The sequence below is a fragment of the Nicotiana tomentosiformis genome, chromosome 7, assembly GCF_000390325.3.
Source record: "Nicotiana tomentosiformis chromosome 7, ASM39032v3, whole genome shotgun sequence".
Lineage (NCBI taxonomy): Eukaryota > Viridiplantae > Streptophyta > Magnoliopsida > Solanales > Solanaceae > Nicotiana > Nicotiana tomentosiformis.
In genome coordinates, this window is record NC_090818.1 from 97,109,974 (window position 1) to 97,124,418 (window position 14,445).

Sequence of the window (14,445 nt, forward strand, 5' to 3'; positions counted from 1 at the left end):
GCGGATTGTATTGTTATGCCTGTGACCACACCGGGCGGATTGTGTTGTTATGCATGTGACCACGCCGGGCGGATTTACTTCACTTTCCCATTAATTTGAAGAATAAAATAAGGAATGGAAATAATTGACAAAGAAAGAAAAATACGAAATATATTAATAATCACACCCAAAATTATGCAATCATTCTTTACTTTATTCTCAAGGTTCTAACCGCAATTTTTGGTGTAATTATCAATATATTTCATATTTTTCTTTCTTTGTCAATTATTTCCATTCCCTGTTTTATTCTTCCAATTGTTGGAAAAGTGAAGTAAATCTCGGTTATCGATAACCCGATTCATTCTTGATATTGACTTAGACCGAGAAATTCCTTACTTAATTCAGGCTCACTAATGGCATTAATTGCCTTGATTATAGGGCTGCTTATCGGGCGGATTGGGCGGTTAATTACTCTTAACGGTTTGGCTTAACGGTTATCGGCTTTTAAATGTATTAATCCGCTAGCCACCCGATAAGATATCGGGCGGATTGGTAACGGTTTAGCTCTTATCGGGCGGTTATTGGGCGGTTTATCGGCCTAATTCAATCTATATTGCGTTCATTAATTGTTTGTTGACCACCTAGCATACAAATTCAGAATAGAAAATTACACATTGAGTCCAGACATACATGTCTGTTAACGCCTACATAAGAATGATGTAGTGTGTCATGTGTTGTAGAGTGAAAAAAGTTGTGGTACAACACTGTTGTTCTTCTATTAAACATAGACAACATGAATTAGTTTTAAAAAAACAAAAGCAGAGGTGAACCATAGACAACATCTTAAACAATCTTGTTGTAGGGTGGGAGAATAAGCTAAGCTAAGCCAAGCCTGGGATCTTCTGATGCATAGTACGTAAGGGTTCTGATTATTTAGGAATTAGGCGTTAGAACTTAGAGATGGAGTACTGGAAGAAGTGGAAGGGTTTTTGATATTTAATATATATACGGATAAAAATAAATTATATATATATATATATATATATATATATATATATATATATATATATATATATATATATATATATTCTTAACGGGTTAACGGATTATCCGTTAAGAAAATTGAATAATCCGCCCCCAAACCGATAAGCCGTTAATAAAAATATTTCAATCCGTTCCCCGTCCGTTAAACCGTTAACCCGATACCAATAAGCCATTAAGCTTCGGTTTCGGTTCGGTTTTCGGTTCGGTTTTGAACACCCCTACTTGATTACCCGTTACCATATACAATTGTAACGGAAGTATTTATGGCTGAGGATTTCCCGTAACCGTATCGATTTTCCTTACTTATTTATGACAGGTTCGTGCATCTTCCCTGCTTAACGGTCTTTATTCATTCCGCTCTTGTTTCTCCTTTTACTTGTCAGGTCCGATTCCTTTCTCAGTGTAACCGATTCCTTTCTCAGTGTAACCCCGAGGATGTTCCTCCCATGCCTTTTCGCATTCTTTAACTCTTCTAATTAAGAACGCTACTTGTCGCTATATTAATGGTCCACGTACCATGCCCGGTCACCTCGATGGTAATCCACGTATCATGCCTTTTTTTCACTAATACAGAAGAGGGTTGTCACCGAGATATTAGCTTGAGGAAAGAATTCAAAAGTAGGAGAAGAGTATTATGTAATGAATGAATCAAATGTGAACAATACAAACTATATATAAATGTCTCTAAGCTCACGGATCTTCCCCCTTCAGTGTAACTAACTCCTAACTAATTTTCTGACTTTAACTAACTTCCGAAACCTTCTACCAAATTAACTAATTGCGTTGCCACATCAGCTAAGTAGCAGCTAAGTAAGGCTAATTCATCACTAAACATTTGCAACACCATTGTAATCACTCCTCAAGAAGAAACGAAGAGCAAATATAATAATGGAAGGAAGAATTAAAGAATATCCCTGTTTCCACAGGAAGAAACATATTACATATTGACATATCAAGTAGTCATATATTAGGACAGAATAAATAAATCCAATTTCTAGTAAAAGCACCAATATTGGTGTCTCTTTGATAATAATTGACCAATGGAGCTCGAACACAAAGGGCAAGTCAAGGAAAAACCTATTGGCTTCAAACCACTAAACGCTACAATGTACCAATAACAGCTTCACACTACAATTACTAATACAAGAATAAATTAATGACGTTTACAGGGACTGACATGACCAAACCTAATTCAGAAAGACAACTGTATAAACCATAAGTTCTATCTCTTTTTTCTTTTTCCCTTTTTACTCAGTTTCATTTCTGTCGCTGAAAAGATAAATAAAACCCAAAAGGCAAACCAAAAATCGCCCGCAATGACCTGTGTGTCTATTTTATATCTTGGGTTTAGGTAGTGATGCAGATACGGATGGTATGTTAAGAGGAATCTCGAGGCATGCCTCTCACTATCCGAGGAGTACAAACCTCTCTTAGCATCAACAACTTCAATGTCTCTCCTCTCTCAACGGCCAGTCTTGGGACGTTTCATTCCACTAGTATTGAAAGGAGAGACACTGCCACTTGGACCAGGAGACTCTTCCCTAAAATTTGAATTTAGCAGCGCAAGTTCACGCAACTGCTGTCTCTTTATGAAATCTTGTGATTCATCCTGTAGATGAAATCATTGCAAATAAAAATAAAAATAAAAATAAAAATTGAAACCCCAAAGAGGCAACGAAATTTGAGATACATACCACAGGCTTGAGCAACTCCTCTATTATTTCTTGTGCCTGTCTCAATCTAATATCCACAACACTGGCTGGCAAATCAGCTTCAATTAAAATATGGAGTGGTTCATTCAGGTGCTCATATCCTGGTCTTCCCCTTAGTTTCTCCTCCTTGAAGTTATCAACCGCGAAAATATATTAGAACTTCAATGATACAGTTCACACATACGACTCCACAAAAGACTGTGATCTACCTAGAGCTAGAAGTAAGTCTAGAAATTGAATAGTCTTTCATCGACCTTTTTTTCAATAACAAGTCTTAGTTCTGGATAAACTAAATTTTCAAATACCAAAAGTCCGTCCCATATTCCAATTAAAATTGTCAGTATTAATAAACAAAAATTGTAAGAAAGAAAAGAAGATGAAAACTACCTTGTCCGGATCTTTTATTGACCCTTTTCCTCTAATAAAAACACGACATCCTGTAGTAGCTTCCACCCGTTTCAATGAATTTCCTCTGGGACCCAGAAGTCGCCCGACAAAGTTAAACTGAAATCCACAAAGAAGTTGGTCCAAAGTTCAGACAAGGCTATATACTACTAAGCATTTATCTATCCCAAAGAAAACTGCAACTAAGCAACAACACTAACAGCCTTACATTCGGATAAGTGTCGACTGGAATTTCTAAGCGCAATATTCTTTTCACAGTGTACGAACTAGGACTTGCTGGGGCCCCTTGCCAGTCCATTGACATTCCAGGAGGTCCACTTAACCTCTGGCACAATTTGAGAAATTGATATTTTAGAGAACATTACGAAAATAAACTAGCAAAAAAGAAGAGCACCAGTTAGCTGACAACAAAATGGTTGGTACTTTGGATGGTAAAATAGGAAAATATGCCAACTGAAAGAGTATTAAGAACACAAAAGAAACTATCAACCACTCCTTTTACTTGTATTTTATAAATAAATAAAAGTAACTACCAATCCTTCTGAAAATGTTCAACGGGATGTACACAGCTATAGAGCTGAAACCAGTCAGAGAGATCGACCTCAACTGTTATTAATGTTCCAACCAGTGTGCACTGCCACTGACCGAACATAACAGCCTCCAAAACGAGCTAGAGACCGTCTGTATCTTCACTCATTCTCCAGCAAAAATTCCACTTCCCTACCTTAAGATTACTATACCCGAAGAAATGATAAAATTAGAATCTTCAGGGAACTAATTTTGCATTTTACGGATTTGCCTATATTCTTTTAGGAGGTCAATCTTCTGGTATTATGAGAAATTGACGTCTAGATGGAGAAGCAACAAGATAACACAACATACAATGAATCATCATTCATCTTTGAACCAAACATCTTTGTCCCACAAAAATCTATATTCAGAATATAGCAAATTCAACATTCGCATCACCCTTGTTAACCGAAAGATATGCTGAAGCTTCCAAAATTTTATGTCCATAATCTGTGCCATCCACATCCTTAAGGCTTCAATATCATACATGGAATGCATCAGAAAATTAAGATCCCTACTGGCCTCGTATGCTTGTTTAAATTCTAGATCAATCCGATTACCATACTCTGCCGCTAATGGACACATATGACACCCAAACGGAATGCCTGAGAAGCGAAACCAAAAACCTAAAGAACTTCCACGTCTGAAGAAGACGTCTTCACAGCAAAACATCCTCCCTTTTAAAATTGAATATTAAAACTAGTAGAATAGTAACATATCTAAGCTTTTCAATCGAAATTTTACAAGAAACGAATAAGACAAGGACAAGACATGTAATTTCAGGGTCCAGCAAACCTTGCTCAAACCTTGAGGATGCACATGACAACAACAAACCTAGTGGAGTCCCCACAAGTGGGGTTTGGGGAGGGTAGTGTGTACGCAGATCTTACCTCTACCTTGGGAAGGGACATCAAGATGCACATGGAGAAGAGAAATTCTATGGTTTTCTCTTTAGCTGATTCGGTACTTTTGCTGCAATTCTCTAAGATCTCTCACCAAAACTTAAAATGGTTTATAAGTTTTCCCTTCTTTTTTTAAACTTAAAAACCCAAACACAACTGAAATAGTTAATCTTACTTTCAACAACAAGTGGATATGAGGTGACGGCTCGTATGTCCACACACGCAATCCAATATTTCTAGAGGCTTGTTGAGAATTAGACAGTCAATAACTAAGCAAATGGGCTATATAAAAGTAGCTTGAACATTTTTTTAAGAGACTAAGAACTTTATTTAAAAAGTAAAGTACTTCAAAAATCTTACATGGCGACGAGAAAAAAATTTACATGATTTATAGAAACTTAAATTAGAAAATAAAGTCAAGCCTAAATTAGCCTCATAAAAGAAGTATCTCTTTTTAGAGACCTATGCATTAGCTATACATGTTAGCCCAGTTCAGTCCAATGAAATTTTAATTTTATTTGATACGTAACCTAACCATGTACGCCAGATTGAGATATCTAGCAGCATAAACATATTTCAGAAAGACGGAAATCAAGAGCGTATAGCTGCTTAAGTTAAAATTATTTTGATTCCATGACAAGATTGTTCCCATTGCACGTGAATACTGCTACATTTTTACACCATGTACCTTGGGGTGCACAGACATTATCTCTCCATTGGCAGTCGATATCTAGCCACTGTTATGGTTTCATTTAGCAGCATCGAGAAACTTACGAGTCTTTTCATTAGAGAAGAACGCAGCTCGGCTCCTAAAAGAGTTACTTAATAGCTTATGATCAATAAGAAATAAAGCAGCTATTAAGTTCCACTAATAAGAATAGTGAGGATAATTGAAACAGTAAGATTGCTCTATTTAGACTGTTTTGTCACCAGATGTGTTTTGAAATAAGGGGCCAAAACATATCTTCTTTTCTTAACCTATTGAACATCAATTGGGCATAATCTTCCATGGGTAAGGAATTCTTGTAAACTTGGTCCATGTACTCTAATGGATGAAAAAATGTGCTGCTTAATCACTTGCATGTCTTAGCTGGCTTGTACGGAAAGAAAGGAATAGAGAAGCCTTTGAAAGACTGGAATATAGCTTCTGTCAGCTCAACAACCACTTGTAATCCGCCTTGCACTTGTCGCAAAATCATAGAAGCCCTATCAGCCACTTATATTGCTGAATTTTTAAAAATGAACTCGCAATCCATCTCTTTTTATTTTTATTTTAATTGGGTCTCCATCACATGGTTGACACTCCCCTCAGTACCCATCATTTTGCACTTAATAAAAGAATAGGGATGGATCCAAAGTAAGAAAAAGAAGCTGACTTTATTTGGTAAACTACACTTAGTCAAGAAACAGGCAAACATGCTAATCAATACATTTTATTGGTTCTAAAAGCTTATTAACAATAGTTGCGACAACACACTGTTCATCAATGTGAAGACACTAAAAATTCATATCCATTTGTTTCACTTAGACCGAACAGCATGATCACTGTTAGGCAGACATAAGAGGATTTCACACCTATACATGACCCGCAAGATATGTACGGACAGTCTGGTTAAGAGAAGACGTTTACCACATTGAGCCAAGTGTCAAAGATAACATGAAAAAGACAATTACCTCCTGGGGAAGTCCATTCCAACCACCCAATCCTGCTCCAGCAACATTTGACATAAGGTTTGCTGAACCCATAGGACTAGGACTTCTATGTCGCAATCTGTCAAGTTCACCAAATCCTTGGTTCGGCAACATTCCGGAAACCCTTAAAATCTCTGAAAAACACCAAATCATATTTAGAAACCAAGCACCACTCAATAAAATTGCAATAGCTTGATGACCATGAACCTGAAGAAAATACAGCTTGACACCATAACCACTATAATTATCATTAAAGGTTGGGAAACAAATCTGATAAAATTCGACAAGATTAAGAAGATAAGCATATCATGTCGTGTACACTGGAAGGATGAGGACAAGTTGTAAATATCACAAGACTTGATTTCTAAACCAAGGGTTCCTAAACAAGAAGAGCATGTAATTTGATTATTTGCACCGTGAGCAAATCTGAAGGTCACCAATTGGCCAGATATCTTCTTTTCCAGAAAAGATCAGCGTCAACCCCCCACCCCCCCACCCCCAAAACCCAAAGCAGGTAATTCCACAAATGACTTCTTGATTGCCTTCCACAAATGACTTCTTGATTGCCTTACTCATGTTTCCTCTTTTTCTATTTTTAAGCTTTTTCAGAAAACATGCGACAAGACAACGAAACAGCCAAAGGTTACAAGTGCCCTTAGGGTAACATTTCAAACTTGAACAGCTAATTGAGATGATCCACAATTCGCAGACCAAACAAGTACCACTAAGCTTGAATCACGATTTCCCAATAATTATTGGCACAAAAGGATTTATTTTAATTGCAAAACTACTGGCACAAAAGTCGCGGATGGTTGGCCGAAACGTGTTATATCTATTAGAAAAGATGCAACTTTCTGAATAAAGGAATTCTTTTGCGCCCCTATAATCTTCTCCTTTTATCTGTTTAATATAGTAATTAGAGCCTTGCTTGTGAATTGTGAACCTCAAGCTGCAAATGAACCAGAGTTAGAATGTTTCTCAAATGAGAGGGATTGCAATTGTTTTCCATTTCAACAGCAGAAGGATACATGAAACTTCAGTCCAGACAGAATCCAAGAAGAGTAAAATGTAAAAAAGATTTAATTTTTCCATTCCAACAACCCATCCTGGAGAAAAAGATGGGCAAGAACAGATATATATATATATAGTAGTCCAATTTCCTCATGATGGTAAGAAACAATCGGGCCAGATCTAGCTTGCCATCCATAACCACAAGAAACCATAAGAACATACTGAAAATGTAGCTAAACCCCACAAAAACTGAAGAAACATAGATCCAAGACAAGGAATTGATTCAAAAAAGTAACCTTGATTCAAGAGTCTGCTACATATGGGAAGAACTTGCATGAAAGGTCCAAGCTTTTGATGCTCCGCCAACAGCTCTGACAAGTACTGATTGCTAAGATGTAAAAGAAACACATGAAGATCAAAACGCACATAGCCAAATTCAAATACACAAGTTGAAAAAATCAGCTAAAAGAGAAAACTAATTAGTAAATGATAGGATAGGAAAAAACAATATATACCTGTCAACATCAGGGGTACTTCTAATCTGAGGAGAAGCAGCTCTAGCAGGTGAAAAGTTGGGATTATACAAACCTGACATAGCTTTTTTTCAGGTGAACAAGCTTTTAGACTGAAATGGCTCCCCCTGCTGGGTTATAGTATAGCGGCAGAAGATAGGAAAAGAAAAGAAAAGAAAAGAAAAGAAACAGAATGAGAGAGAACCCTTGAAAAGGGTTTTGTGTAAATAAAGGGTGAAAAGTCTAAAAGCCTGTGAAATTGGCAGAAAGAAAGCCAAAACCTTTTTTTTTTCTCTGCTATTTGAAGAAGTTACTATAGAAGTAGGAGTATTTAGGTAGTGTATCAGATAATGATAATTGAGAAAAATCTATGAAAGAATAGGTATGTAATTGATGATAGTTATTAGTCTCCTAATAATTGTATGTCAACACAGACTGTGCTGTCTCCTTCCGTTTCTGCCTAACGTGTGTGAATGCAAGAAAAATGAGATTAAAAATCAACCAATTTTATAAAGTTGATTTATTTGCGTTCGGTGCCTAACCAAGAGATTTTATCATACTCGCCGTTCCACAAAAATTAAGGAAAGACCAATACTCCAGTTCTTTTCAACGGAAAAGGGTTGAATATGCTAATATCTGAAATTCAGAAATTTTATTATTTGTTCATTGCCCTCATAGTTAGAAAAATGTATTGTTTCTATTCTTCATCTCTAACAAAGATACAACATGAGGGTAATTTTAGATGGGTAAAAAATATAAAATTGACCTGTCGGTTAAAACTAATTACATTCGCTAGTCAAAATATATATAAAATATATATTTTTTATATATTTATACGAAGACCCTTAGCAAAATATCGTTCGCCTTTTTAACTTTCTAAAATAGAGTTTACACTTGACAAAATAATATTTATTTATTTTTCTAGGATTTAGAACTTTAAAATAAACTAAAATTTTACTTATTAAATATTTCCTTATCTAAACTGCATAAGTAGCCCTAATATTTTAGGACTCTATATGAATATTTTCCTTTTGAACTAGGTAGCATAATTATAATATAGTTCATATTGCTTTTCCTAATATTATAAAAAAAAAATTGTCGTATTGTAAATTAAAAAAGAAACCGTTAAGAGGAAAAAAGTTTAATATCGTTTATTTGAAAGAAAAGAAAAAAGAGAAAAATATGGGTCAAATGTGAAGAGCGTGAAAGGCCAACAATCTTATCAATCTATATCTATCTATATTATTATATAAAAGCATGAATAGAATATCGGTTTACAAAAATAACCTTATAATATTAAACATAGTAATTCATAATAAAAGAATATAACCGGAATTCTAGATATTAGTCTTATAATCCTATTAGTTTTAGGACATAATACTATACGTTAGGAATCCTATATAATTACCTTTAGGAATCCTATTAGTATAATTACTTTCGGGCTGTCTAATTCATATAAAATTGAACAAGTAAATATCTTTAGTCATGTAATCCTATTACTTTTAGGATATACTTCTTAAATTTCTATTACTAATTTAATCTGAAAACGTATTATAATGTCCTATTGCTAATTTAACTTGAGAATGTATTATATTGTCCAAATTCATTTAGAAAAATGAGATCTTATATTATTATAAAAGCATAAATACAATATTAATATACTAAAATAGCCCTAAATTATTAAACAGAAGAACTCATAGGAAGAGGACATAACTGCAATAACCTATTTTTTGGACAAGAATATCTTCTATGCTAATTTTTAATATTTAAGATATTAAATTAATAAAATTTTGTCTATTAAATTATTATTACAAATATGTAGTAAGGTTTAATAAAATCAATTTCATAAGAATCCTCCATATTGGCAATACATTACCACTCCATAATGTCCAATACTAAAAAAAGTAAAAGTAATATTAAATAGACTGCATAAAGAGTTGAAATTGAGATAAACAATACCCCCATGATAATATTTTTTTTATATTATATTTGAACTATTTTTCTACTCTAATAATATTTTTTTAATCAATTTTTCGTGTAATATTGAAAAATACCCAATTATTAAACAACAACTAAGAAAATATTTAAGAATATAAATGTGTGAGAAAGAGAAAAAAATGTTGGTAAGAGTCAATAGCACTAATGATTCTACAAATATAAAGATCTTAAAGTGAAATGTCATATCAATCATTTACTCTTTGAAAATAAAATTTATGGTAGACAAAATTATAATTAAGATTAAATATTCAAAACAAGATGAACTAATATTAAGATGTGAATCAACATAGAATAAATTATTTTTTATATTAAAACCAAATAATTAAATTTTATAATTAATTATTTAGCAAGAGAATCCAATTCAATTATTTTTTAAATTCATCATATGAGTAAAATTCTTATTCAAGTTTAAAAAAAAATCTTAGGGTACATAAATTTATTCCATAAAAAGAGCGTTAGAACACAAAGTAATAAGGTTAGTATATTATTAAGAATCACAATGTTATACAAGTGTTTGAGGAAGTACAATCAAAACCAAATCCTAAACAAGAACTAGCTTTCAAGACTATATTATAAAGAGTGGACTCTACTATAACGAGATTATTTTTTGTAGTTGCCTCCGGCAGAATCGAAATAATATTTTCATATCATGCATTACTTGCAAATATCATATCAAGAGGCATGGCATTGTTAGCAATAATAGCAAGTGGTGTACCTACAACGATTTTATTGTGAGGCAACCCACTTTAGATTTGATATACCTTTTCAAACAATTTAAATAACCATCACAAATATATCAAAGCAGATTAATGGTGCTAAATTTATAAGGAAAGCAAAATTGATAATATGGGATGAAGCACTCATGGCTAAGTTTCAAATGATCGAAATAATTGTCCGGAGTTCTAGAGATATATTGGATATTAATGAACCGTTTGGTGAAAAATTTATGGTTTGGGAAGTGATTTATGTCAAGTACTACCAGTAGTTCCAAAATCGACAAAAGTAGTGTAAAGCTAGCTTTCCAAAGTTATACTTCTGGCCTCAAATGAAAAAGTTTTAACTGACAAGAAATATAAAGTAAGAAAGAACAGATCGAGTATTCAGTGTCTTCTTGCTTCGTGTTAGAAACGAAGAAGAACATCCAATAAAAGATGATTTGGCTCTTCCTGAACACTTGATTATCAATCTCAATGGTAATGGTAGTGCATTTAATAAGAGAAATATTTCTATTATTAGATTAAAACGCAAATTGTGCAAATCATATGATAGAATTGAAAAGATGTCTTAGCTAGCAAGAATGAATATGTTGATCAATTAAATAAAAAGTTGATTGCAAAAATTTATAGTAAAAATAAAATATTTTTCTATTTTTGACTCAGCAGAAAATGATATCATTAGTTATTACCAAGAAGAATACTTAAATACTTTAATACCAAATGACCTTCTACCATACATGTTTGTTGCCAAGTTTATTATTTCTTACATATGTTAGTGTCACTGTTTATATAATAGACTAAGTAAAAATTGATCTTCCATTGTATATAGGTTGATTTTGAAGAAAATATGCATGTCATGCTACTGAAAAAGTTAGATACGCCGAATAACTTATGTAATAGCACACAGATGGTATATAGAAGTTTTGACAATAACGCCATACATGCAAAAATTATAATACTGGTATATGCTTCTAAGTATATTCTTATCCCTGAATTCAACTTTCGTCTCCCGAAACTAAGCAATATCCTTTTAAATTTGTGTGAAAATAATTTTTAGTATGTTTATGTTTTGAAAATATAATAATAAAGCACAAGGACAAACGTCCTAAATATTGGACTATATTTACCGCAATATATTTTCTTGCACGAACAACTCTATGTTTCACTTTCAAGAGAAATATCAGGATCGACAACAAGAGTTCTGGTTAAGGCAGAACAACCAAAGCATTAGGAGGAAACATACACAAAAAAAATATTGTCCAAAAAGAAGTGTTCGTTAAGATACCATCACATTAAATACTTTAAAACTATAATACACAATTATCCAGCTAACATGACAAAATTGATTATTTGTGTAAATTTTTATGATGTCTTTTTTATTTTAAATTCATGTATTATGCTAATACAGTAATATTTTTCGGCATTTAGACGATTGGTGTATTATTACACTTAAAATTTCTCCTATTAATTAAATTTTATTGTTCCTTCATATAAATAAATTTTTAAATCATCACGTGTCATTATTAACATGCAACGCACGTTCATAGATACTAGTTATTATAAAAGCACAAATGTTCCATGCTAAATGTTGGATGACTAAAACATCCCCAAAATATTGATCGACTTTTATGCCTTTAAAAAACTAAAGTATTTCTTTAAAAAGTAATTTCATATTGGATAAAATCGTCACATTTAAAACTTTACTCAATTAGAAATTACATGGGTTTCTAATCTTAATTAAATTAAACTTCTCACATGTTAATGTCCACCTATTCCGAACTTCCAACCTATACCAATTCTATATGAACAAGAACACGTTCAATCACATCTTTCACTACTATATGTAAGGTAATTTACCTTTTCAAGAAAAGGATTCTTTAAAGAAGTTGTCTATATTTAATTATAAAATTTTAAAAATCAAAACGTGAAATGTTGAGACTTTTTTGCACTTTGTAAACATATTCCATGTTGAGATAAAATGTAACTAGAACTAATTTTTAAAAATATTATTATTTATCGTATTATAATCAATTATGATTCAGTATATGTATCTGATTTGAAAACTTAATATCCAATTGAATAAAATCATATATTTTAGTACCAATGACGTTCTAGCTTTTTCATTATTAGTTGATATATTGTATAAAGATATACTAATTTTATATGAACGGGAATACTTTGAACCACCTATTAGACTATTAACATTCCTTATAAAGGTGGTTACGTAATTTATTTATTACATGAGTTTTATTCTGATACACACTTTTTCTATGGAAAAAAAAAGGTACTTACAAAATTGTTAAGTTGTAGCAAAATATACTGCCCACAGCCAGAGAATCACTATCACATCAAGTTAAATATGATCAAACTTTTGCTCTTGATGTTTAGCACCATTGACGTCTTCATATGTCGATGAAAGTATGAGAAAAATTAGAGTTTGGTTTTGAGTTCTCAATGAGATTGTAATAAATTGTATCGCATGGATTAGAAAATTAATCTTTCTTTAACTTCAAAAAATTTTAGCACTGTATTTTCATGATATTTTAAATGTGCTAAATAAGATTGAATGCACTTCAGAATTGGATTTGTAATACATTGGTAACACTTCGAAATCTCGACCTAAATGTTGAAAATATAAAAAAAAATTAATCTTAGTCGGGAAGCCAATTTGATATCCTATTCCGATTAAAAAAGCATCATAACATTCCGTAACTTTTTAAGTTTGAGTAGAGATTTTTTATACTTACTATTAATAGTCTATTTCATTGGAGAAATCCAACCATAGAAGTCTGTGTAATAATAAAAAGTACTAGAAAGTGTTAATAGCGAGAGCAAAATCTATTAGTTATGATTTATATTAATTTTATCATATGTCTTTGAAGGGACTATGATTTATATGATTAATACTTTATGAAAAAGAAAATCACAACTACCTAATAGAAGATTAAAAAAAGAAATCACAACTACCTAATAGAAGATTAAAAAAAATATAGTTTACAAATACACGAATTGCTAAAACATGATCAAAATAATGCATCCACGTAGATTATTTTTAAAAGAAAAAACAAAAGAAAAGAGGAATCGAACACTAAACGTATGGCTTTTGTATATGTATTGAAGAATCAAAGGAACATAAAACACTAATGAACAAAATTTATTTTTGCTTAAACGTATTTTTAAATGTTTGACAAGCGACATTGCTCAAGATATTCGTGCAAAGTACGAACATAGGAACTAGTACTATATTAAAAGCACGAAGGTCTTTAATGAAATGTCGTTCGTCTTTTTTACCATTAAAAAATAGAGTTCGCACTAAACAAAATAGTCATTTAATTATTATCCTAATATTTAGTACTTTGAAATTGACTAAAATTTTGATTATTAAATATTTACTTATTTGAACTAGGTAAGAAGTCCTAAAATTTAGGAATTTAAAGTCAATTAAAATTCTACCTTACATAAACTTTTTTCTTTATTTAAACTATATATATAACATAATAATATTTTTTATATGTTACTTTTTCATGGATGTATATCCTGTGAAAAGGAGTAAATTAATGAACTTAAAGTTACTAATTCATCCTGCAATTTTTATGCTAATAGATAGATTAAGAATCAAATTTATAAAAATATAAACTTGAAGCAATAAGGATGAAACATTAGATTAGAAGATAAATATATTCTAGATGCGTTGTCATTAATTATTTTTCTTTCTTTTTGCATTCAATTCCAACAAATGATAATTTCTAATATTTTTAATAAATTAAGTTATTTATTGTAAAATATTAACTTAATATTAGTCATTTTTTGCCACAACCCGAAATTCCCTCCTTCGGACCGTGATGGCGCCTAACATTTCACTTGCTAGGCAAGCCAACGTTAGAATAATATTAACAAATTTTTA

The 14,445-nt window shown here is 32.0% G+C and overlaps 1 protein-coding gene across 1 annotated transcript; it reads right to left on the reverse strand.

Annotated features, from left to right (window-relative positions):
* Window positions 1–1,924: 1,924 nt before the first annotated feature.
* LOC104086500 (KH domain-containing protein At2g38610) lies at window positions 1,925–8,199 on the reverse strand. The gene is made up of 7 exons (XM_009590774.4): window positions 7,831–8,199; window positions 7,612–7,703; window positions 6,287–6,438; window positions 3,349–3,465; window positions 3,123–3,239; window positions 2,718–2,861; window positions 1,925–2,632 (listed from the first exon to the last, which is right to left on the reverse strand). The coding sequence occupies exons 1-7, from the start codon at window positions 7,908–7,910 to the stop codon at window positions 2,486–2,488; spliced, it is 849 nt and encodes a 282-aa protein (XP_009589069.1). The 5' UTR covers window positions 7,911–8,199; the 3' UTR covers window positions 1,925–2,485.
* Between the last annotated feature and the right edge of the window lie 6,246 nt (window positions 8,200–14,445).